General features: G+C 37.0%; 1 protein-coding gene across 1 annotated transcript; it reads left to right on the top strand.

Moving 5' to 3' along the window:
- Positions 1-23,310: 23,310 nt before the first annotated feature.
- LOC118596692 (U1 small nuclear ribonucleoprotein C-like) lies at positions 23,311-23,703 on the top strand. Its single transcript, XM_036207571.1, has one exon. The coding sequence runs from the start codon at positions 23,311-23,313 to the stop codon at positions 23,701-23,703; it is 393 nt and encodes a 130-aa protein (XP_036063464.1).
- The last annotated feature ends 4,082 nt before the right edge of the window (positions 23,704-27,785 follow it).

The raw sequence follows: 27,785 nt of genomic DNA, 5'->3' as shown, positions 1-27,785 counted from the left end.
GTTGTATATTGGACAGTAACAATTTGTTGATACGTTTCAACACATTTATTAGTCACAAGGACATGAATAGTACACATTTTCAGTGTGATGAGTTACAGGTCTGTTGTGTTATAACAATTATTGTAAATTTTTGTGTTTTAAATTTTTTATAACCACAAATTTTACTGAGTGTCATAAATAAATAAACCCTGAGAGAGAATACTAAAAACATCTCTGACTTTCTCTTTCTGTTGTCCATTTTTCCTTAGGAAATTAGTAAGCTTGACGTAACCCTTGAGCCTTAGTAATTGCTTATTTTTCATTTTTTCCTACTTCTAAAACTTTCATATTAATTCCTTTTTGTTTCTCAGGATTTCCTATAATGTATTTAGCAAGAAGACCAACTTAAACTATATTTGCACTTTGATTTGATTGATTTCTCTGTCAAAGACATCCCTTAGTAGAAGGAATAACTAGAATGCACATTGAAATACATTACTTGGTTGTCCACTATTAATCATAAATTTGGCATAAAAAGGTAGGAAAATATACAAGAACATTATGAGAGAGCAAAACAACTGTTTGAGTGAGAATCTCTCTTGAAGGCTAAAAAAAGTGAAGTGGAAGCAGAAGCGCAGGCCTGGAAAAAGGCGAACACATAGAGTAAGTCCAAATTACAGAACTGTATCTGAGCTCCACTTTGCCTTCATTTGTTTTCTGTAACTAAAGGTAACAACATGTCTAAGCATTAACACGTAGGAGCACAAAACAGAGCCAGTGTTTTTTCTTTTTTTTTAAATACTTCAGTACATAGTATATTCAGTGTTGGAAAAAGCAAGTTGGAAGAGGTGGATCAAGTTCTTGAGCTCCTTATCTGCCCTCTTGGAAGAGAGATTATCTGTGACACTTATGCTTTACATTGTAAACACACACACACACACACACACACACACACACACACACACACACAGACATATGCACGCACATAAATGCACTTGGGACAAGCAAAGAATTCAAAGCAAAAATTAAATTGATATGAAGAAAAGAAACTGTGTCCTGGTGGAAGGAAATATAGGATAACCCACTATGTTTTCCATCACTATAGTACTATTACTACAAATTTTAAGTACTATAAAAAGAATGAAAATATGTGCTTTAGACTATAAGAAGCATCCTGAGAGAAGCTTGATGAATGCTCATATAAATTACTAAGACCCAGACTCTCTTTGTAATGGGATGCTCATTTCCCAGGGTCAGCTATACTCTGAACGACATTGTTTTCTCAATGTTACATAATACTTGTCTTTACAACTTGGGTTATGCCTCTGTACTTGTACTTAAATATCTACAAATAACTAAATTTTCTTTCTGTTAAATCTCAGAATCTCAGAACTAAGTTTCTTTGATGTGAACTGGTCTGTTCTGTGCCATGTGAAGACCTGAATACAGTGGCAGGTTACTAGCATCTATCATGAGGAAAGAAAGCTAGGATTGGATTAATTCTACCCATAGCCCAGAGATGGATAACTAAGAATATGTATAAAAGGGGGAAGTAATAAAATATGTTTTTAGGATGATACCCATGTCTACTACAGAACTGATGAAAAAAATGCAGTACCTGGGTAATGTGTTAGGGGGCTAAAGACATGGCTCAGTGGTTGAGAGCATTTTCTGTTTTTACAGAAGACCCAGGTTTGATTCCCAGCACCCACAACAGGACCCATAACTGTTGGTAACTCAAGTTCTAGGGGATCTGATGCCTTTTCTGACTTCTATTTCGCCCAACATACACATACATACATGCAAGCAAAACCTTCAAAAATATAAATAAAAATAAATAAATCCTAAGAAAAGAATATAGGTGGAGTTAGGCATGATGGAATACACCTCTGTAATCCCAGAGCTTGTGAGACTCAGGGAGAAAGAGAATGAGTTTAAGGTCATCCTGGGTTACACAGTGCAATTCACTAACATAAAGCATGACTAAATCAAGAGTATAGTCTATTTTATAATATCCTTTGTACAGCAGTGTAATAATTAGGGCTCTGTTTTTTATCTTCAATCTTATTGTGGCTTTGGTGTAATAATGTTTTAAATTTTATAATTGCAGCTATCCAATTTTAGATTTTTCAGCTATCACAAATGAACAAATTAAACATGGTACTCAGTTGTAGGGGATTATAAACAAATAAAGCATCATTAAGAAATAGTCCCCCACTTCAGCAGATTTAGAGTCTGGTATCAGAGAGTCATATAAACATATTTGCACAAGGCTTGTGCAAAGGGGTGTGGTTGTTCTGAAGTGCTAATACCAGTAGACTCATAGAAGGATCAAAAGTGGAGATTTTTTTTTAGTGGACAAAGAAAAACCAAGAAATACATGTAAAAAAACATCTATTCATTAAAAAACATGTATTTATTTTATATTTATATTTTACTATATTTGTATTGTATTATATTTATAATAAATACATGTATTTTTAACAAAATAAAATAAAATGCATGGCATGATAGAAAATTAAAAATTGGGAGCAATTTCGTAAGGACAGAACTTAAAGGATGGATGTATAGCAAGAGATAAAGTCAGAAAAGTATGAAATAATTCATTTCTAAGTTTTTTTTAATCAACTATGGACTTTGGAGCCATTTGTTAGATTTCACTGTGGTGGTTAAAATAATTGACAGGAACTGGGAAGTAGCAGTATAGCAAAGGATTTACTTAGCGTGTTCCAGGCCTGGAGTTCAGGCCCTAACACACCCAAATAGTTTTGTGTTGCTTCTTTTTTCTTCTTCATTTGATCCATTTTTGTACCCTCCCATTCACCATGCCCATTGTCTCCTTTCTGCTTCCATGTCTCATGTATCTTATTCCTGCCACACCCACTTCCTCAGCACCTGCTTTTTCCTCTGATGGCCTTCCTTCTTCACCACATATGTACGTGCATGTGAACAGTATAAACTGGTGTCTGCAAAGGAGAGAGAGATTGCAATATTTATTGTTATATGTCTGAATTCCGTCATTCAATATAATACTATCTAGTCCCATCTATTTTCCTCAACTTGTTTTGCTTTACAGCTGAATACAATTTCAATGCTTATGTATACTCAAATGTGGTCATCTGTTGATGGACACCTAGGTTGATTCCATTTCTTTGCTAGTGTGAATAATGCAGTGATAAATATGGCTGCACAAGCACCTCTGTGATAGGCTGCAGAGTCTGCTGGGTAAATACATAGGAGTGATTTAGGTGGGTCATAGGTAACTCTATTTTGTGTTTCTTGACAGGCCTCCCTGCTGATTTCTGTAATGGCTGTACTTCATTATCATTCCACCCATCTTGTTGCTTCCTCTTTCTCCACAGCCTCCTCACCTGCACTTGTTGAACCCTTGAAGGAAGAAGGAGTAACAAATCAAGAATTGTCTTTTAAAAAGCTTCAGGGGCTGTTGTAGAAGAGAAGCCTGGAACTTGTTCAGTATCTGAGCTGAGGCAGTAACAGTGTCATGAGGAGAGGATGATATCACACTTACACAAAACTGCACTTACACTATTGTACTCATGTGCATGACATTCATACTTCACTGTGAATGTGTACCAGACTGTATAGAGTTGGTTTCTTCAGGGACAATGAAGAGGGGCACAAGAATCCAGTTGTCTCTGTGATAAATTATGGTGCAGATAATTCAGATATGTATTTAGATATGATGATATATGATAGGAAAGACAATTTCTATGTCAGTTTTTCTTGCAAGGACTTAATGAAATAAGACATCAAGACTAACAAATTATTTCATGGAAATAATTAGAACAGATGTTAAATTTTGTGGCATAAAACCAGTGGCAGGCACAGAATACAGATTCCTCATGACTGATTTTGAGTTGCGTCTGTTAGGTGTACAGTATTTCCTGAGAAATGTAGGTTTAAAACAAAAAATACTAGTGTCAGTTCATGCCACCTACCCCATATATGGGATTACAAATATGTTGGCTGATATTCAGGGCTGGTGTATCAATCACATCACCATAATCACTAAGATACTCTCAATGAACTCTAGCAGGAGGAATCTGGTACGTCTTTTTTAACGAAGTGAGTCAGTCTTTTTTTTAAAGACACTCTAATTATAGACAAAATGTTTGACAGAAGCAATAACATTTCTGAACCTTTAAAATCACCATTCACAGCTTTGGAATATCAATATTGAATTCAGAACAATAAACAATTATTGTGGAGAAACTTCATCTGGTAAGGCAGCTAGGTCCTATATCTTGTACTTGGGATACTATGGTTGAGTAGGGAACACAAATGTTTATTTCTGTAACTGATCATGAACTGGAAAAGAACAGGAACACTTGAAGATAGCCCATTTTCAGCCACCATCTGCTTGTTATAACATAGCTACATGTCATTTTTTCCTCTTTTTTTATTACTGTTATTAACACACTATAAAAACTACATTTAAATGCATTAGGTTTGTAGCACTAACTAACAAAACAGGATCACTGAGTATTTCACATATTCTACAGAAATTACTTTACTCTCTTGTACATTCTTTGGCATCATGTAGCATCATGATGTTCAGTTACAGTGAAAACAGGTGCCTGGGAGAGGCAACTACCAACTAAGTTTGGGCCACCATCTTATTTTGTCTCAGAGTATTTTATTTATTTATCCTCTAACTCCAAGTACTATCAAATTCATAGATGGAAGGGTGTTCTATATTAAAATAACTATAGTTATGCTTAAAGGTTCAATAGGAGAAGTGACAATGTGGTAATAAAATGAAATTAAATTTTATGCTAAAATATTAATTTAATAAATACCTATTAAACTTTTAATTGAAAGAATTTACATTATTTTGCAGTATGACCAGAATTTGACCTGCTACTACTTATATATTATGTCTGATTAATACAATAAATTGAATTATAATGAAATATTTTATAATATTTCTGTGCACAGAAAAGATGGTGTTATTTTCAAAATAAAAATGGCTTTATCAAATGGTCAAGTGGTGAGTTTTTGTAAAAAAATTAAAGTAAACCCATTATTGTTGTTCACCATGAGGTAATGGTTGTTAGTGTGATGATATACATGGACATCTGTGTGTGTATATGCGTGTATCATCTTAGATAAAAAGAATGATTCTATGGCATACTTCCTCTTCCCCCCATCTCATCTCTCTCTCTCTCTCTCTCTCTCTCTCTCTCTCTCTCTCTCTTTCTCTCTCTCTCTCTCTCTTGCTCTGTGTGAGTAATTATAATATATATACATGCAGCCGGGCAGTGGTGGCACACACCTTTAATCCCAGCACTCAGGAGGCAGAGGCAGGCAGATCTTTGTGAGTTCAAGGCCAGCCTGGTCACAGAGCAAGATCCAGGAAAGGCACAAAGCTACACAGAGAAACTTGTCTTGAAAACTATATATATGCAGAACTAGATAATTTTTTCATTCTTGTATAGAGGGATAATGTTAATGACTTTCAGCACTCTTGATAAGAAGTGAGATGATTGACTCACAGACAAGCACCAAAGATCGTGTAAGAAAAACATAAAATACACTGTGTTCTCAACAGAGAATTTTATATATGGAATTGTTTAACAAAAGTTGAAGGCACCAAGGAAGTAAAGGGAATACCACTGTTTGGGACAGAGTTGAGATTATAGAGAGGTCACTGTAACAGAGAGGAGGTTCTGTTATCTTTTAGAGCTGTTAACACACACACACACACACACACACACACACACACACACACACACATGGACACACATGCACACGCACCCCTCATGTTTTAATTATGCTCTCTTCTTATGTTAACTTGTCAGGTAATCACTCCACATTTAGAAATAGAGACAGAGGGTGTTTTCCATAATGTTAGTACCAACTTCACAGGGTAAGTAGAAAAACAAAACAAATCATGAGTGCACATACAATTAACAGTAACAATAACTAATCACCCCATACACAGAAATTCAGAGAGATGAGTATGGCTTGTACTCACCTATTAAAATAGCAGCTATTAATATTCCTCAAAAATATTTTAATAGTTTAAATTTTTCATGTTTGTTTCAATTAAAAAACTAATTTTCTTATTCTCTCTTTTCCAAAGAAAAGTTAGTAAGTTGGATTACTTGTTTTACTTAGCAATCAGATTTTCTCTTGCAAAATCAAAGAAGTAAAGTTTAGTTCATATAGTAATATCCTGTTTCATAAAATATGTATTGCTGTTACTGTTTTAAAATACTTTTTTATTAAGAAAAACTTCTTATTTATTTTACATACCAAAGATCCCTTTCTTCCTTCCTCCCATCCCTCCAGCCACCCCGTTCCAACCCACCCTTATTCCCTCCCACATGGAGGTAAGTCCTCCCCCATGGGAAGGTACATTTAGTAGAGGCAAGTACAAGCCCCTCTCCCTGCCTTGAGGCTATGTGAGGTGTCCCATCATAGGTAGTGGACTTCAAAAAGCCAGCTCATGTACCAGAGATGGATTTGAGCCTACTGCCAGGGGTACCTTAAGCAGATCAAGCTACAAAACTGTCTCCATTATGCAGAGAGCCTCGTCCAGTTCCCTGCAGGCTCCACAGCTGTTGATCCACATTTCATGAGTTCCCACCAGTTTGGTTTGGATGTTTCTGCAGGTTTCCCCATCATGATCTTGTTGCCCTTGCTCAGAGCATCCCTCTTCTCTCTCTTTGACTGGACTCTTGGAGCTTGGCCTGGTGCTTGGCTGTGGATCTCTGCATCTACTTCCATCAATTACTGGTTGAAGGCTCGATGATAACAGTTAGGGTATTCACTGATCTGATCACTGGAGTAAGCCAGCTCAGTTCAGGCACCCTCTCCACTATTTCTAGTAGTCTAAGCTGGGGTCATCCTTGGGGATCCCTGGGAACTCCCCTAGCACCTGGTTTCTCTCTATTTATGTGGGACCTTTGTAGCCAGGCCTCAAGACACAATGTACACTAGAAACACAATGTGTTATCAATATTGCAAAAGATGACAATTTACTTGAGAATATAGACTTAGCTAAAAAAAAAATGTTAACGTGTGCTGTTTCTCTACTTTCCTTGCTATTTTAATCTCTTTAATTTGGAAATCACAATGAATGATATCTAATTTCTCCCTTGTCTATTTTCAACACCTAAATTAAATATTACATCAAAACCTGAAACATAAGGCTAAGTATTTCCTCTTCCATTTATATAACATATGTGTATAAAGGAATATATGAAAATAGCTTTTTCATACTTATAGTTAAATTTACTTTTAAAGGATGCTCAAACACCATAAAATTGTATGTATTAATGGGGCATCATGTAAAACTTTAACACAGAGTTTATTTCATTCTTAACGGTTGGAGGCAAAAGAATTGAGGAAGTTGAAGCAGAGTATATTCCTTCAAGAAGTCAAACTGGTCTGACATCTGGAACAGATAAGGGATTGTAAGAACCCTGCTTGCTTGCAGATTTGGGGTCAGGCCAGCAGTCTGTGTCCTCCAAAGCTACATGCCCACGGGGCTTCAGAGGCAAAGTCCTCTAGAATCTGACCAACTGCTCAGTGGAACAGCAGGGAAACACGGCACTAACTGTGGTAATGACAGTGTAATGTAACAATCACTGACAAAAACTTAAAAACAACACAGACTTGACTTTTCAGTGTCTTAGAAATTTGAACAAAAATATTTTTCCTTTATAGAACTTACCATCCTCATTCTCTGTCTTAGATACACTCATGAGGCCCTGAGAGTGACCATGCACAAAATGGCGGATTCTGAATACTTTTAACCTAAACAACATTCAGAGTCACTTATCTCCTCAGCTATTATCTAAATGGTTTCAATCTATTTATGAAATGGGGATTCCCTATATGCAAACAGATTCCCAGGGCACTGAATCAAGTGGATTCCTAGCAATTGCTTTCTTTTTGCTTTCTAGGCCCTAGGTAATTCACAAAATTGGAGTAAATGTATAATTTATGACTGAGTTTGCAAGTGACATGTATTCTTCATACAAAATTATATTACTATGAGATTAAAAATATAAAGAGAGATATATACTGTCCTTTAGAGCGTAAATAACATAAACTTTTGAATATGATACCCTGGGGTTTAAGTTGGTTAATACTAAATAATCTACTTTTATCTAAAATATTTTGATTTTAATTGTAACAATTTTTTCACACATTCTTGAAATTATCTATATTTTATTTATGTGTACATGCTTGTGTGCATGTGTGTGTGTGTGTGTGTGTGTGTGTGTGTGTGTATCTGTGGTGTGTTTTGCCTAGGTGACATGGTTTTCCTGAAACAGTAAGAGGATGAAATTTGAGAGTTGGTTCTCTCTATACTCCTCTTGTACCTTGAGCATCCACCTCAGGTACACAGACTTATGGGCAAGTGACTTTAACACTGAGCCACTGCAGTGTTTCTATTTATAATTTTTATAACATTATTTTACATACAGATAATAAGAGTGCAAGAAATATGTTGAAAGTGTTGTTGAATAATTTATTTGGCAACCCCAATGAGGATACTATGTTACATTTATTTTATTATGGGTTTATATATTTAAGCATCAATACCAACTTTTATTCTCTAACCCTGAGACTGCTGTGGATATCGCTCTGTGTAAATAAAGTTCTGATTGGCCAGTGGCCAGGCAGGAAGTATAGGCGGGACAAGAGAGAAGAGAATTCTGGGAAGTAGAAGGCTTGGGAGAGCCGCCACCAGCCGCTGCCATGAGAAGCAACATGTAAAGACACTGGTAAGCCACAAGCCATGTGGCAAAGTATAGACTAACAGAAATAGGTTAATTTAAGAGAGAAGAAGTAGATAACAAGAAGCCTGCCACAGCCATACAGTTTCTAAACAATGTAAGTTTCCATGTGCTTACTTGGTTGGGTCTGAGCGACTGTGGGACTGGCGGGTGAGAGAGATTTGTCCTGACTGTGGGCCAGGCAGGAAAACTCTAACTAATAAGACCATTCATATGAAGTCAAAGGACAGAATTAATCCATCTTTCTAGACACCATTAATCAGTGACAACACACTGGGAATAAAATTCACCATCAGCCGTGGGATGTGGTAATTGTCCACTAAAACTTCTCTCTAATCAGATTGGTGACTACCCAAATTTTCATCATAGAACCTTCAAGTTGAAGAGAGGGAGGAGGGATTATAGGAGTGTGGTTGGGTGGGGGGAGAGTGGTAGTGATCAAGACCATGATGGGAAAAACCAAAGAGACAGCTGACCGAGTTAGTGAGAGCTCACAGACTCTGGACTGACAGCTGGGGAACCTGCATTAGACTGAACTAGGCCCCCTGAATGTGGGCAAGAGTTGTGTGGTTTGACTTGTTTGTGGGGCCTCTGGCAGTGGGCTCAGGACTCATCCCAGTTACATGAGCTGGCTTTTTATAGCCCATTCTCTATGGTGCGATACCTTCGTCAACCTTGATGCAGGAGGGAGAGGTTAGGTCCTTTTGCAACTTTGTATGCTACCCTATGTTGACTCCCCAAGAGAGGCCTTACCCCTAATGAGAAGTGGATGGGGGGGAGTTGGGAGGGGAAGGTAGGGGAGAGTCGAGAGAAGGAGAGGGAGGGAGAACTGTGGTTAGTATTTAAAATGAAAAAAAAATTCAATAAAAAAGATGTTTGTTAGACCTCTTGTCATTTTACTTACTGTGATATGCTTGTATACTGTAGAAACTAAGGGAAATCCTAGGAATGCAAGAAAAATTATAGCAATCAGATAGTGAAGGAAGTTGCCAACCACCCCCCTTTTGACAAATTGTATAAAAGGTGACGACAATGAAATGGAAAAAGCATTGTGGATTATACCAAGTGCAACAATATCAAGTGAGGTAGAGTTCTACCATGAGACATTTTTAAAAATATCACATTGAAAAGGCTTAATTCTCTTGTGTATACTGTTGTCAGATAGTTTGATGGAATGCCTTGGGTCTTAGCAGAGACTGTTTTCTTTCTCTATAAGAGGTTTACAAAAGCATTGTAGACTAGCTATTGAGCACTCCTGACAAACTATTTTATTCTTTCAGGTACTAAGTCTTTGGCTTAGAATATTATGCTAGATTCACAAACGTACATATTAGTGAATTAATCTACTCATTGCAAGGTTATGATTTATTTAATACTTAACTCTAATCAAATCTTCTTGGGCCTTTACCAAAGAAATAATGCTTATGTTACTAGTTGGCCTTTTGATGGGTCATACTACTGCTGTTCACAAGTGTAACTCTTTAGAGCCAAGGGTTTTTTTTTTTTTTTAGCTTTTTGTAGTACTTATTATATTATATTTGAACCACAGCACCCATTTTTTTGAGGGTGTATTATATACTATGGCTGCTTTTCATTCTTGTGTGTTTTCATTCTTTACACTTGACTTCTTTCTGAGAGCAACACTGATACGTAGTTCATGTGAAAATTTATGGACATGAAAAATGAGGATTTGCGAAGGTAGGGGAGCAAATGCTTCTACTTCAGAGTCAAATTCTTCTAGAAGTCTAAAATGTACTACCTGAAATATTATAAGTCCTCCATCAGAAATCCATCATAGCATGATTTTAATTTTTTAACTTCCATTCTAGCCCAAGATATTATATAGGATGATAAATAACTAGGTCTATGGCTATATAGGTTGAGCCTGAATTTCCTATTGAGATTTGGGCATAAAAGTGTTCCTCTAAAAGCTTCCATTATTGAAGCTTTGCCCTCAGTTTGGGTAATGAGAAGTGATTGGTTCATGAGATCACTAACTGTATGAATGAATTAATCTACTGATAAGTTCATAGCTGAATGGGCTATTAAAAGGTGGGACTTAGTGAGAGGAGGGATGCTTTTGAGGTATTTCTTTGAAATATGTATCCTGACAGTGGGCTCTTCTCTATTAGTTTGCCAAGTGGCACAATGGCAGTAGTTTCCTCTGCCACATGTGTTTTCCACCATGATGCTCTGACTCACCACAAGCCCATAGCAATGAACCAGCAGACTGTGGTCTAAAACTATGAGGCCAAATCATCCTTTTTTTTTTTAATCAGCTATTCATATTAGTTATTTTTATCATATAACTGAAATAGTAATACATTGTCTCTTATGTTTTTTCTTCATTTACTAATGTATCTGTTGATGTAAACACCAGATGATTAAAAAGTAATGACTGCATACTACTCTTAATTAATTAGAAAAGTTAGATTATTTTATATAATTTTAGGGGAAAATCATCAAAATTATCCCCTATTAGAAGGATATGATAAGATAACACTATCCCAGGTGCCTTAGTAACATTGTTTACTTAACATTAAAACAATCAGTACAAAGAATTTTGAAATATACCTTTAGATTTAAATTTTAACATTAGAGTTTCAAATAACTTGTCCCACGTTATAGAAATTGTGAGACACATGGAAGAAAGATTCAAACACAGTTTTGTCCGACCTCCAAATCAAGGTCAAGTTAGAATACACAGTAGACCTTGTGACACATTATGGTCTCCCTGTTATCCATCTGACACTCATATCTTTCCTCTAATGTCTCATGCCTTTAACATCATGATTCTTTTCTCTCTGGCTTTTAATGACTCTTGCTTCTCTGGCATCTTTATGCATTAGTCTTTTTTTTTCCTCTTGAAATGTTGATTATTGTTCAAATTTCCATTCTTTGAGAATTATTTTCCTGATTCTACCCATTCTGGCTATTCTTATTCATTGATATATTTTAATTATAAATTATATGTTGATAATTCCTTCTATCTCACATACCTATGTTCAATTACAGGCTTAAAATACACCCAAACTCTCTGTATTCTTGTTAACCTTGCTTCTCATCTGTCTTCTAGTTCCTTCTGTGGCTTTGCAATTGTTAGTCATCTGACTAGAGATGAAACTATCTTTCTCTTTCATAAAGGCACTGATAAGTAACCTAAAAAAGTTAGTTATGGTCTGAATTAAATATGTTTTCTGTATTTTTTATGTTTTAGATTTTAGAAAATCTTGCTGGTTCTGGTGAGATCTTTCCTTTCTGGGACCAGTGTCAGATGTTTTAAAATGAAAACCAAGACACTATTATTAGCAAGGACAAATTTAACTATATGCACAAATTTGTAGTAGAGGGGAAAGTCCAATGTGAATCAAATTCAACTTCTGTTTTTACAAAGATAGCTACAATAAAATTAAAAATGAAGGATAAAAGAGAGGAATGACTGGGGAAATTAAGTGCTGTTAAGAGAGTGAGAAATTACAAGAGTAAGAAGGTGGTTTTATTCATCTAGTAGCCATCTATGTTTGCCAGGAGGAGTCCTACTGTCTCATAAAATTGGGTGTTATGAGGCCTTTCTTGAGATTCATTTATCAATCATGGTGTTTTCAGGTAAATGGGGTCAGATAGACTTGTGATATTAAAAACTATGTCAGGATTTTGGTCAAGTCTTTATAGACCATGATTATAGTTTAGATACTGGCAGAGTAAATGGAGCTTGGTTGGGATTTTGTAAAGAATGATATTTGTCATTAGTTAATTTTTAGAGATAGCAGAAGAGTCAGCTAAAAATGTCTTAGTGTAGACTAACTTGTCTAGATACTTACCTTCTCTATTGTTCTGTACAACTCATGGGGCTATATTTCTCTGTATTAATCATTTCAGTACAAAGCAAGACATATGATGAGTATCAATGTTAGAGCTATGGTACTGCTGACAGTTCTACAGCATTGGTCTTACTCTACCTTGAATTTCCTGGGGCATTTTCATTAAAGGCTATGGTCAAAGGTCCCCTGGCTCTTGACATTAGGTCTTTGCCAAGTAATGCCTGTGAAATGCATATCACCTCTGTGTGAGCTATGAGTATAATATATTTTCCTCCAGTTCTCATTCTCATTGGTTACCTGATTGCTTCTAATTCACTGTATACTAACCAACATTTATTTGTCATTGTTTTGTGCTTTCTGGGATATATTACCCCTATAAAGCCTAGATTGACTTAAAAATGGAGATCCTTAGCCTCTTGCATGTTGGGATTATAAGAATACAATTCCAGGTCACCATTAACATTTTTAGAATGTCAAGGCTTCCCTGTTTTACCCTACTTTCAGGAGTCTGGTTTGCTTGGTTACTCTATTTGAACTGTTATAACCTATCTGAAGATGTCTTTTCTTTGCTAATGTCTGGGTTGCACCAAATTCTTTTTGACAGCTTACTCACACTAATTACCCTTAGTGCTGCTGAATTATTGGAATGTGACTTGTGAGGCCACATACCTCTCTGTAGATTTTTTTGTTGCCATAATCCCTGAAACTAGATCCCAACAATAGAAATTTAATTCTCATGAATCTTACACCTTCACCTTCTATGTGAAGATTAGGTTTCTACTATTCTTAGAATCTTATCTCAGAATGTCACCCCTTTCTACATATATGATTTATGACTGAGCTTGCACTGTTTTTCCTAAGCTAATGTCTTTCATCTATTACATAGATGTCTACTAACAACTCTGGCCATCTCTCTTGGAAGTTTCCCAAGACTATATCATAAGGTTTAGTGTTTGTACAGTCATCTATTTATTTATTATATACCTTGTTCTCCCAAAGCCTGTTGAACAATTTGAATGTATAGCTTATGTCTTACTTATCTTTGTATTCTGAGGCTTAAAATAGGGATGATTCATAGGCAATTAATACATTTTGAGTAAGTCTGAAATATCTCCCAAATGAATTTGCTTTCAAATTTCTTATCAATTGTTTTCTGCTTGAGAGGTAGGATAATGACTAACAAGAAAGAAAAAAAAATAACAATGGTAAAATTAGTAGAGTGATTCTATTGTCCTTAATAATGTAGTACTCTCATGTTTGCTTTTGTTAACCATATCTCATGTTTATAATTGACTGAAGTGTATGCAAGTAAAGCAGAAGTTTCTAGGTAGAAGTTAAAAACATAACAGAAGAATTGTGCTTCAAAGCATTAAATAGATGCAGTTGGAAAACAATATATTTGCAGTATCTCAGTTATATGTTCAATTTCTATGTTTAGTGAAACTTAAAATATATGTTATAATCCTTTACACACACACACACACACACACACACAGCTCCTATACCTAGTTTTTTTATTGTGTTACATTGTGGATCAAATTTGGAGTTTCCTACACACTAGGCAAACATTCTAGAACTGAGATACATCCCTAGTCCTTAAAAAAATATTTGGGATTGGGCTGGAGAGATGGCTCAGCCGTTAAAGGCTAGACTCACAACCAAAAAAATATTTAGGACATCTATTGCTTATACTAGATTTTTTTAAATTTTGTTTTTCTTGTTTTCTTTCTGCCAGGTAATTGGGCTACACTCTTTTCATAACATTTTTAATTTAGCTATCGTAATTCTGTGGAAAAGTAAATAGATTGCAGTTTTAGTTTTGCATATGAGGAGGCTGCAATGTAGCAGGGTTGAAGCAACTTGCTGAGGGATACACAGCTAATAGAGGACAGGGTCAGAATTTTAATGTAAGTTTTTATCCAAAGTCTGTGATTGTAACCACTGCAGGGTTCTGCCAGGAGAAGGCTTTATGGTAAAATGACACCAACAACGGCCAAATAAAAACCACAAAGAAACAAAGTCCACCAGGATATCTTCTTTGAATCCTTTCCTCTTCTTTTGTTCAAAGGAAAGATAGTATTGATTTTACCCGATTCTGGATTCTTTTGGGAGGCTTTTGCTTCTCAATAAACTATTTACAGTCCTAGGTCCAGGCCTGCAGAAATGAAAATGAATGAAAGAGTGTTTTGAGAGACAATGGAAATTCCCGTGGCAAAGATGAGTCATCCCAAGGGGAACATGGGGAAAGGGCTATAAAACACAGAACACTTCCATCTGGCCAAGTCCAGCTCCACAGGACAATAGCTAGAAATCAAGCCAGACAGAGCCTCCTCCGCTGCAAACCACAGAAGTTCTGGTTCGAATCTCTGTGCTAAGAACGCAAAGGAAGCATAAACAAGAAGTTCAGCTACCAGATGGGGACCCTTCTAATTAGTTAAGTCTGCTCTAATTTTTGGCCACCAGTTGGCAGATGCAACAGATGCCAAGAGAGTAAACAGAATATGTTGGCAGTTTTGAATTTTAAACCAGTATATCACAAATAGATTCAATTTAGAAATATTTTTCCCCTTTGGTTAAACTCTGTAACTTAATTTTGTCAAATGCCAAGAAGTTAGAGATGGATTATGAGACATTTCTTTTGAGACATGTTATATATTTTTGCCTGTAAATTGATGGTAATGTATGATGTGTGTTTAAGCACATTACCTCAGCATGTGTAAAGTACAATGTAATGCTCTCATAAGAGTCTTATTTTATAAAATGCACATGTTAATGTGATATTTGTGATTTAAACTTGTAAGTTGTAAAAGTTCAGTGGGTAGGTAGAAGAGTGCAGACACATCTTGAAATGAGTAAGAATGTTGAGAAATTAAGAGATGTAGTAACTATTCTCCCAATCTGTAGTCTGTATACAATGTTGGTAGTTTATGTGTTATAGGCTCACATAGTTATGCAAGACACAGGCCCTAATGATTTATTATACATATGGACAAAAACCATAATTACTACAACAAAATGTGCCAGTTATTGCACTGGAAGCAGGAAGGAACATAGAACTGAATAAGTAATTCTGCCTTATTTGATGGGATGACTCTTATAATACTAATGCTTTAAAATTTTCATCTATTGATTGATTTAGTATGTGTTCATTATTAGGATGTGTATATGTGCCATAGCATGTGTGTAGAATTCAGAGGACAACACTGTGGGATATGTGTTTTCCTGACACTTTTATCTGTATTCCAGGGATCAAGCTCAGATTTCCAGACTTTTGTGGTAAATGTTTTTGCTGATTCATCTCCCCATGCCATGCCTTGCTTTTATGTGGTACAAGGGATCTGAACTCAGATCTTCATAGTTACCTGGCTAGCATTTCACCACTGAGTCATCTCCTCAGGCTATACAACTTTTCCAATGGTTGTAATATGTAACCAGGTTTTTTTATATAGAGAGAGTAGGATATATATATATCAGCAAAATAAAGCTAGGGAAAAGATTTTAAGGAGAGAGAAAGAGCAGTTTAAAGACATACATGCGTGTAAACAAAACACAGTGAAGGATATCTTGATAAGAACAATAGATGAGTGTGCAACACAAATAACCTGTCTGTGAACATAATTTACAGGTATTTTAGTTAGAAAATTCAGTGTATTATGCTTCTTTTTATCAAAGTAAAAATTCAAGGAGACTATTGAACTTGAGGAACTGAAAAGGTCTAGTTGGTTAATATAAAAATTGATACTAATATTGTTATCAAGAGCATTACTATAAATACTGTGCTAATTACGATGGTGATGACAATAGGAACATTTCTTTGTTATAAGCTTTTATGCATGACATCATACCAAGTGCTTACCAAATGTCAGCAGCACCTTAACCTAAGGACATAGACATGGCTATTATGAAGAATCATAGGGTATGCCAGTCATAAGCTTGTGAATCAAAAAGAGGAGAAGGATCTCATAACATAGGTTGTTCATGCAGTTGGAATAAGCTCCCATGAAATGTAGACACTTTGGGGTTTGAAATGCCTTAAAAACAGATTTCAGTGAATCTCTGGATAAGACATACATTACCATCACAGGCTCAGCAGTCTTCATTGGTTAGGGTACAGTTTATAAAAGTAGGTCCCTTCTTCCTCCTCTCCTCCTCCTCCTCCTCCTCCTCCTCCTCCTTCTCCTCTTTCTCATTCTTCTGATTTTCCTGGGCAGTAGCTCCCATCATGAAAGGGTCATGAATGGACTCCAGCAGTCAGTTTGGAAGTGTAGTGTGTTTGGGAGTGTTTCTTAAATTAGTGCACTGCATCAGACATAATCTGTGCTGAAATGTGGATATCTAACTCAAGTTCTCAGGCTTGCATGGAAGGCACTTTATCCAATTAGTCATCTTCCCAGCCCTTGAAACAGGTTTGTTTTCTCAGTTATATCTTGGACCCTCAATATTTCTTTACTGAATTCTGTTCACTCAACATAATTAAATGCCTAAGTATTCTCTTTCTTCCCTTATTTGAAATATATTCAAATGATAATGTGGGGATGAGTCATAGTATTGTATGTGCCTTTAGTGCTATGTTTAAGGTTTGTTGGAAATCTGTTTTAACAACTTTAGGAATTTCCCAGATAAAGTAACATGCAATGTATTGAGTTATACTCATTAGCAAAACAAAAACAAAAGAAAAAGTAAGAACAAAGAGAATTTGCTTTGATGTTGTGAAAATGCCCTGCAGAAAAACTTGTATATTTGACTGAATGAATTAGGATAAGAATCATGAACGCTTATACCTGAAAACAGAATGAAAGTACATTCTTTTCACCCTTTGTGATTATTCACAATTTACATGCTGTTTCAGTTATCCTCAGAGCACAGCGATCTCCTTTTCCATAATTATATGATCGTCTGGAAAGGACTAGTGGCAAAAGGAAGATCTTTTCTTGTCAAAACTCAGCTCGGTCTTGATTAATGCTGGGTGAAGTGATGCAAAGATGAGGAAGTGTTGTGGGAAAATTCAAAAGCCAGCATGTTCAAACACATTGCTTCTGTGGTACCAAAGGCACAGTTCTAACAATGTGATTCTTCATAGAGGGGCGACTGTGTTTATTATTGAGAAATATTTGGCATTATAATGTGTGTCTTCAAGATGTTTTCATGTCCTTCGTTGCTGTCTAAATTCATGCAATCAATTTTCCTTTCTTCCACAGAAGATCAAATGACCTCAACCTTTCCTTAACTCATGGCTTTGGCACCTACCACAAAAAAGCTCAAGCGCTTCTTTGGATGAATATTTAAGAAACAGATACTGGCTGTTTTAGCTAGTATAGAGGTAAATCTATAAATTCCTAAGTCCTGTTAGAACTTTACATAAAAAGATATGGAAAATTTTTGTGGTTTCTTTGCTTCTCAATAAGAGAGCAATTTGTGCCAGATAAAAATATTCTTCAAGTGTTTTAAAAATTAAGTTTAAAAAATTTATGAATAACAGCTTAATGCTATTAAATTCTGCTATGTAGAACCATTCTTGGACAATTGGCATTTCATGGGCAGCATATAGACAAGTTTGTTAATTTGTACTATATGGGGCCTTGAAGTAAACAGTTTGATTATCAAGCTCTACAACTTCTTAGCTCTATAATTTTGGACATGTTTTAAACTGCTTGTATGTCTTAGTTTTGGAGTATTTAAATGGGAAAAATAGTAGAGCAATTTCAGAAAATAGCATGTATTGTGATTCTTAGCTGAGTTAAGACATGCACTTTCTAGAAATGTGTTGACAGTTGACTATTTGTTTCCTCTAGTTTATGACATAATAAAGGTTTCAGAGTCTGGTCAGTGAAAGCTAAAATTTCAGAAACTTAACTTTTTTTTTCTTTTCTTTTTGTTATTTATTATATTTGTGTTTTAATTTTACATATCAGCCATGGGTTCTCCTGTCCTCCCTGCTCCTGTCCCTGCCCCCACCTTGCCCCCAGCCCCTCACCTCCATTTCCATCTCCTCCAGGGCCAAGACTCTCCTGGGGATTCATTTAAACCTGGTGGATTCAGTACAAGCAGGTCAAGTGCCCTCCATCCAGGCTGAGCAAAGTATCCCAGTGTAAGCCCAAGGTTCCAAACAGCTAGCTCATGCACTAAGGACAGGTCCTGGTCCCACAGCCTGGATGCCTCCCAAACAGTTCAAGCTATTCAATTGTCTCACTTATCCAGAGGGCCTGATCCAGCTGGGGGCTCCACAGCCTTTGGTTCATAATTCATGGCTCCCATTCATTTGGCTATTTGTCCCTGTGCTTTTCCAATCTTGGTTTCAACAATTCACGCTTTTACAGTCCCTCCTCTTTCTTGCCAATTGGACTCCTGGAGCTCCACTTGGGGCCTGGCTGAGGATCTCTACATCCACTTCCATCAGTTATTGGATGAGAGTTCCAACATGACCATTAGGGTGTTTGGCCATCTGATCACCAGACTAGGTCAGATCAGGCTTTCTCTCGACCATTGCCAGCAGACTACAGAGGATATATCACTGTGGATTTCTGGGGACCTCTCGAGCACTCTGCCTATTCCTGTTCTCATGTGGTCTTCATTTATCATGGTCTGTTATTCCTCATTCTCCCTTTCTGTTCTTGATCCAGCTGGGATCTCCTGTTCTGCTAAGCTTTCTTTCCCTCAAATCTTGCCCTTCATTACTCCCGCTGTCGTCCGGGTTGTTCATGTAGATCTCATCCATTTCTCTGTCATTGGGCAATCCCTGTGTCTTTCCTAGGGTCCCGTTTTCTAGGTAGCCTCCCTGGAGTTGTGTAGCAGTCTAGTCATCTTTGTTTTACATCTAGTATCCTACTATGAGTGAGTACATACCATGTTTGTCCTTCTGAGTCTGGGTTACCTCACTCAGGATGTCGTTGTTTTTCTCTACTGAGTAGTACTCCACTGTGTATATGTACCATATTTTCTGTCAGAATGCCTAAGATCAAAAACACAGAAGACAGCTTATGTTGGAGAGGATGTGGAGCAAGGGGAACTCTCCTCCACTGCTGGTAGGAATGCAAGCTTGTATAGCCACTTTGGAAATCAATATGGTGCTTCCTTAGAAAATTGGGAATCAATCTCCCCAAAGACCCAGCTGTAGCACTCTTGGGCTACAAGGAATGCTCAATCATACCACAAGGGCATTTGCTCAGCTATGTTCATATCAGCATTGTTTGTAATAGCCAGAACCTGGAAACAACCTAGATGCTCTTCAACTGAAGAATGGATACAGAAACTTAACTTTTAAATTTACTGAATTATAATTTGTGTGTGTGTGTGTGTATGTGTGTGTGTGTGTGTGTGTGTGTGTGTGCGTGTGTGTGTGTGTGTGTGTGTGTGTGTGTATGCCACAGTATGGGTATGGTAGTCACAAGATAATTTGAAGGAGTTGGTATTCTCCCTCCTTCCACAGTGGGTTCTGCAGGTTGTCAGGCTTGTATGGCTAGAATTTTTACTTGCTGAGCCTTGAGAGCCCACATATGAAAAATATTTAAATAAATATTTTTTATTTTAATATTTTGTAATTATATGAAAAATTATTTAAGAGAAAAAACAGAATCATAAATGAATCTTTGTGTTTCCATTTGGTTATTTTTTTTTTTTTTCGAGACAGGGTTTCTCTGTGTAGCTTTGTGCCTTTCCTAGAACTCACTTGGCTGCCCAGGCTGGCCTTGAACTCACAAAGATCTGCCTGGCTCTGCCTTCCAAGTGTCAGGATTAAAGGCATGTGCCACCATTGCCCAGCAGTAAGATTATTTTTTAAAATATGCATATGTTGGTGTGCAAGTTTGCACTCCATTTGGTTTTTAAACCCGTGAGCAGTACTCTGCTAGGGTTTTTTTTTTTCCTCGCTTTTTTTCATTCAGGCATATGCAATTATCCCACACAAATACATTTACATATTAAATCACTGATTTCATATTGTTTGAAACTTCTTTAAAAGTAACCCAGTGCATACAAAATGATATAACAGTTTCAGTTTATATGAGCATCTATATTTTACTTATTTTATTTTAGACTATGTGCTATTCTAGTTTGCTGCCTATTATTATGCCAAAATCCTATGACCAAAAGCAACTTGAGAAGAGTGATTGGGCTTACATATTCTGATCACAGTCCATCACGAAGGAACACCAGAGTAGAGTCCTAGAAGCAGGGGTTTAAGCAGAAGTCATGGAGAAACACTGCTGATTGGTTAGCTTCCATCAGTTGCTCAGCTTGCATTTTTATACAAGACAGGGCCACCTGCCCAGAGGTGGCATCCCCTATTTTGCTGGGCTTCCCCATATCAATTGTTAATCAAGAGAATGCCCTGTAGGATATCTTATAGGCAATCTGGTGGTGGCATATTCTTGATGGAAGTTCCCTCTTTCTAGATGACTCTAGCTTGTATCATCTTGTCTATGTATGGGACCATGTACATATGAGGTCAAGCGTCTGCAGAACCCAGGTGGAAGCATTGGGTTCTCCCTTCTATGAGGTTGTAAGTCACCTGAGTCAATGCCGGGAATTGAGCTTAGGGCCTCCATAAGTACACTCCTAACCATTTCTCAAGTCCTGTGTCTTTTACTTTTAATTGGGATATTAAGTTTATCTTATGAGTATTATTAAGCTTTTCTCTAAATGTTTCCTATTTCAAGCAGTGCAACTAAAATACACTTGAAGATCAATCAAAGATTAAAATTGGCTCTTTATGGACAGATCTGAGCTGTAGTTCACTATTCTCAGCCTCTGGGCTAGCATAAAATAGAATATTTGGTTTTATCAGTTTAACATCTATGAGTCCTCTGAGGAAAATATATTAAATCCATCTTTAGAGATAGAGAGAATGAGAGCCTGCTCTCTAAAGGCAGACGTTGACTTTGTATTATAATACTGTAGTCAATACATGGAAAAAAAAAAACTAAGAAGGAGGAAAAGCTGCATATTTAGAATCCGTATCACTAAAAACAATAAGGAAATCCCAGGAGCCAATGTTGCATAATCAAGATCACTTAAGTTAATCTCTTTGGTTTGACTTTTCCCAGTAACATATAAATTAAGGATTCCTTGTTTGGGTTTTAAATTTCAATGTCACGTTGACTGTGTAGAGCCTCAGCATTTACAGACACACACTTCTCCTGAATTCATCCTGCTTCTGTCTCTCTTATAAGGCACTTGGCTGGTCTTCTTAATTTATAAGATCTTTCTGTTACCTTAGGGCCTTTCTGTGTTCCCTAAGACATATCATTTAACACTTAGGTCAAGTGGTAGAATTTCAGGTCCAAACAATAGGGCCATGTTATTTAAAAAAAAAAAAATTGAAATTATTTAATTTCTATTAAATACACAGTGTGCCCTTTCTTTTATCTCTCTAATAGACTGAAATGGAATATAAATAATGTGGAAGAGGAAACAAAAGTAACAAAATATATTTTTAAATTATAGAATCTTATTGCAAAGCTTTAGAGATTGATAACTGCTCAACATGGATCCTGGTGGGAAAGAGAAAATACATTCACCTGTGATCTTAAAAAAAAAAAAAACAATCATTTAAAGTCTATTTAAAGAAGTTTGAAGGGGTTTCACAGAACCAGTAAGAGTTTCAGAGGTTCCTACAAAATAATTGGTAAATTAAGTATGATAGGGTGGAGAAAATTAAATATGATAGGTTTTTATGGGACGCTGTGGGTCCAACTCCTTTAATCATTCTGGCACACAAGGGGTATGACCACTACAACTTCTCTGTCTGATGCAGAGTTGGAACAGGGTCATCATTCCCTAGTCATGGTGCCTTTTCACACTGTGTGGTGGTGATTCCAGTCGAAATACAACTACAACTTCTCTGTCTGAGGCAGAGTTGGAACAGGGTCATCATTCCCTAGTCATGGTGCCTTTTCACACTGTGTGGTGGTGATTCCAGTCGAAATACAACTACAACTTCTCTGTCTGAGGCAGAGTTGGAACAGGGTCATCATTCCCTAGTCATGGTGCCTTTTCACACTGTGTGGTGGTGATTCCAGTCGAAATAAGCTGTCTGGCTTCCAGTTTAGGAACAGTATGCTTGTTACTTTTTTGTGTGTGTATGAGTCAACAACTGACAAAGACAACTTAAAGAAGAAGGGATTGTGCTGGATCATGATGTCAGGGTATACTAGTCCACCATGGTAGATGAGGCATGACCACTGGAATAGAGGGTATCTAGTCATATAGAATCTATAGTCAGGATGAGGGGGAAAAAGGGAAAGAGGAAGAAGGAAGGTGGAGGTCTGGGAGTGGGAGGAGGAAAAATGCTGGTGTTCTACTGTCTTTGTCCTTTGTATTCAGTCTGGATCCAAGCCCATGGGGTGATGCCACTCATAATCAGAGATCAGAGTCAGACTTACCACCTTGGTTAAGCTTCCTAGACAAAGCTTCACAGCCACAACCGATGGTTTGTGTGGTAGGAGGCTCTAAATCCTGTCACCTAACCAGGAAGAGTAATCATGGCAGCAGATTTGCTGAAGCGGTTCTTGAAGCCAAAGCAGGGTGTGGAAGGATAGAAGGGCAGGGTCGTATCATGGAAACACACTTGACTACCAGCCCAGACTGAACTGCCTTAAAGCATCTCTTTGTGTAAACTTCTTAAGGCTCATTACATATTTTTCCTAAAAAGTAGTATTAAGTCACTAAATGTTAAAACTATGTAATTTGTTATCATTAATTATATAAGAGTTTAGGTAGCCAACAGCCTGAAGAGCAACATGCCTAAGTTTTATTGTGACTACTGTGATATGTATCTGAAACATGATTCTCCATCTGTGAGAAAGATACACTGCAGTGATCAGCAACACAAAGAGAATGTGAAAGACTACTACCAGAAATGGATGGAAGAGCAGGCCCATGATCCCACCTCCCCCCAGTCTCCCGGTCCTCCTCGCCCTGGCATGATGCCTGCACCCCACATGGGAGGCCCTCCCATGATCCCAATGATGGGCCCTCCTCCTACTGGGATGATGCCCATGGGACCTGCTCCTGGAATGAGGCCACCCATGGGAGGCCACATGCCCATGATGCCTGGGCCTCCAATGATGAGACCTCCTGCTCGACCTATGATGGTGCCCACTCGGCCTGGCATGACTGGGCCAGACAGATAAGAGCAGAAAGGCTCTTTCTCAGATCTGTACTTGTTCTGTTTCACCAGGAGATAACGGTGCTGAGCCTGAGTGTTTTCCAGCTGCATAACAAGAAGGCTTCCCCTTCCAAAAAGAGAGAAGTGGAGCCAAAAAGTGCAGCTCTCACTGATATTGTGAAGTGTGAAAATAAAATTGTCAGCTGTGTTAGTTAAAAGAGAGTTTAAATGATTAAAGTACATGAGGGAAAACTCCCACATGGCAATAATAAGACATATATTAAAGTCATCATCAATTTAAACTATAATATATATATAAAACATATGGAGTTGGATAAACTTTTAGCATTACCAACTCTGGGTGTCCCATCCTAGATTGTCCTTTTCTCACTGCCAGTCTGGGCAGAGGTGTGCACAAGGGTCAGAAGCGACCCAGGGCACTGTGACACTGTGTCAGAGGACAGCTCGATTATTGAAGTAATGGATTGGCTCATACAGCTTGAGTCATGGGGGGGGGGGCGCAAAGAACAAGGTTATCCACCTAATTTTCATATTTTGACCTGATTGAAGGCAGACAAACATTAATAATGCATCAATTCAAACACCAAAGCAAAAAAAAAAAAAAAAGAAAAAGAAAGAGGGAATGCAGGGAGGGAGGGCTGTCGTGGAGGCAGACACTATCCAGGCATATCAGTTGGCAGACTGTTGGTCACCTGACTTTGGAGGAGCTAATTTTCTGGCATGGAAACAGAAGCTTAACTGACTCTGACATGATGTCACCTTTGTTTCTAAGGAGTTGAGTGAGCCCAGACCTGATTTGAGGAGGGAGCAGTCCTACTCCTGCCGTGCTCTGAGAGCTATAGACAACGACACTCTATCTTTCCTCCTCTGGCCTAGGGGCCCACAACCAACAACAAGATTTTTTTTTTTTTAAAGTAGTGAAAAGTTTTATGTCCTTGGCATTAAGATATCCTAGTGATGATGTATTTATGTGGGAATGGAAGGGAAATCAAGACCCTACATCTTAGATTTGAATAGACAAGGACCAGAGTTTTCAACATCTTTGAGGAGTTCAGAAATTCTACTGTTGATCTGCTTGACAGTTCTTCAGTTGCAGGTTGCCAAGGTGGCCAATGTCCTTCCCTTTCCTCTGTAAAACAGACCAACTGAAGCCCCCAGCCAGCTTGTCTCTCTGTTCCTTCCACTTGTGTGATTTATACTGAGTTGGTTGTAATGGTTTAAAATCCCAATTAATCCAATTTCACTAATTAACATAATTCCTCAGTTAAATAATTGCCTTTAAGGTGAACTTTATTTTAAATTAAAACATAAGCTAAATTTAGTATTAAAGGATCAAAGAGCTCAATGTTAAACTAGATATCCTAAACTTGGTAGGAGAGAAAGTGGGCAATAAGTTTGAACACCTTGGCACAAAAGACAACTTTCTGAACAAAACACTAACAATGAAGGCACTAAGACCAGCCATTAATAAATGGGACCTCATGAAACCAAAAAGGTTTTGTAAAGAAAAGGACACCACCAATTGGACAAAGCCTAAAGAATGGGACAAGGCTTATAGTAACACCAAATCCAATAGAGGACTAATATCTAAAATATATGAAGAAATAAAGAAACAAGATATCAAAAAAGAAAAAACCCAAATAATCCAATTAAAAATGGAGTACAGACCTAAATAAATAATTCTCTGTGTAGAATCTCAAATGGCTGAGGAATATAAATTTTTTCAACTTCCTTAGCCATCAGGAGATGCAAATCAAAGTACTTCGAGATTCCATCTTACACCTGTCAGAGTGGCTAAGATCAATAACACAAATAGCAGCTCATGATGGAAGGGGAAACACTCCTCCATTGCTAGTGGTAGTGCAAACTTCTATAGCCACTATGGAAATCAATATTTCAGTAACTCAGAAAGTTGGGAATTGATCTACCTTAATATGCAGCTTTACTACTCAAAGGACTCTCCATCCTATCACAAGAGGACACTTGCTCAACTGTGTTCATTGCAGCTTTAGTCATAATATCCTAAAATTGGAAACATGATAGAAGATCTTCAACAGAATAATGGATAAAGAAAATGTGGCACATTTGCACATTTTGTATTACTCAGCTGTGAAAAAAAAATGGCATCATGAAATCTGCAGGCAAATGGATAGAACTTGAAAAAAAATCACCTTGAGTGAGGTACCCTAAATACAGAAAGACTAACACAGAATGTTGTGGTTGACTATAAGTTGAAGATGTGTTTCATTTGTATATGCTGCGGAATATTTGCTGAATGGTGCAAAGATGTGTTGCAATCCTTTATGTTGCATTTGTTTAGTTCTCTGAAGCTGTGTTACTTTGCCTATCTAAAACACTTGATTGGCCTAATAAAGGGCTGAATGGCCAATAGCATGGCTAGAGAAAGGAAAGGCAGGGCTGGCAGGCAGAGAGCAATCTATGAGGAAAAGATCTAGGATCAAGGAGAAGAAAAAGAGGAGGATTCTAGGAGCCAGCCACTCAGATACACAGCAAGCTGTGGAGTGAAAAATAAAGAAAGTTATAGAGAATAGATAAAGATAAAAGCCCAGAGGCAAAAGAGAAATAGGATAATTTGTTAAGAAAAGAGGGCTAGAAATAAGTCAAGCTAAGGCTGGGCATTCATAGAAAAGAATAACCCTCTGTGTGATTTACTTGGAAGTTGAATGACAGCTCCCCCAATGCCCAAAGAGTAAAGAATAAAGACAATCAACTACATTTCCCCCTTTTTGTCTAAATAAAAATGAAAGGTTTTAACTTTAACATAGTAAAACTATATACAGCAAAAAAGCTATCAAGTAAGAATTGCCTCTATAATATTCAGTTCATTTGTATTTAGCAAATTTACAGAAAATACTCCATTATCTATCTTTTGTTAGTGATTAGAAAGTTTTATATCTAATTTACTTCATATCATAACTAAGGAAAACTATAACTTTAACTATTTAGTTTTTATCTCCCTCAAAGACCACAGAAGGATATAATATTAACCTAACAACAGAGACATTTGGCTGCCTGGACCATCACCCAAAATTTCTCTGCAATGTTAGGCCATCCATTGTTGGGCCTATAGGCCTAGAGTATGTGGCAGACTTTTCAGCAAAGTAGGAAATTTGAAGAACAGTTTTGCCTTCTATTATCAAAATTCAGCAGTCACTTTCCTGTGTGTCCTGTAGAATGTCTGGAAGATTCTTCTGTGAAGCAGGAATCTTGAGGGACCATCCTACCTTGTTTTGGCGAAGTTCAGCCAACACTTCCTTGTGGATTCTGCATGTCCAGTTTATGCAGCATGGTATCAAGCAGTCAAAGCAAAAGCAGTTTCTTTTCTAAATGTCTAATCATGCCAGAATGAAATCAAACTCCTATAAAATTTCTTCAATGCTCATCATCCCTTTTTGAAGTAAATTGGTGCTGCCAGGAGCAGACATGTCTCATTGTCATGAAAAACCTTAGTTTATTAAACAGCTTAAATGTCATATTCTATAGGTCTTTGAAGCGTTTGAAAATCATCTATTTATCTAAAATATACCTGTTTAACCCTGAAAACACACCTAATGTGACAAGTTTGATTATTATAGATTAACTACTAACCTCATTTCTTAATTATACATTGCATTTTTAAATGAGCTGCATAAGCACATTACCCTAAACAAGAGTAGAATCATATATATATAATAATCAAGAGATCTTCCCTGATCAAACCTGGTCCATATCAACATGGAACAAATCCATAGTGTCTCATTTCCTGTGGAAACAAAACCAAAATCCTCTACCCCAAGTAATATATATATATATATATATATATATATATATATATATATATATATATTTTACTTTGTTTTTAAAGTTAAGGAAGCCCTAAGATAACTAGTTTGGTTCAATTTAGAAGTCCAGTTCACAATCCAATGTCTGTCAGCAGCTCTTGCTTGCTCATTAACATTTAAAACATTCAAAATCAACATAATACTATACAGGATTCATACTCCTTATGTATTTTCCTTCATTTTGTGGCCTTTTTCTTTTATATTACTTTTACTCTCTCTTTAAAGAATTTATATTTTTCAACTA

This window comes from Onychomys torridus, chromosome 16 (genome assembly GCF_903995425.1).
Source record: "Onychomys torridus chromosome 16, mOncTor1.1, whole genome shotgun sequence".
In the NCBI taxonomy this organism is placed as follows: domain Eukaryota; kingdom Metazoa; phylum Chordata; class Mammalia; order Rodentia; family Cricetidae; genus Onychomys; species Onychomys torridus.
This window is presented reverse-complemented; position numbering and strand designations above follow the sequence as displayed.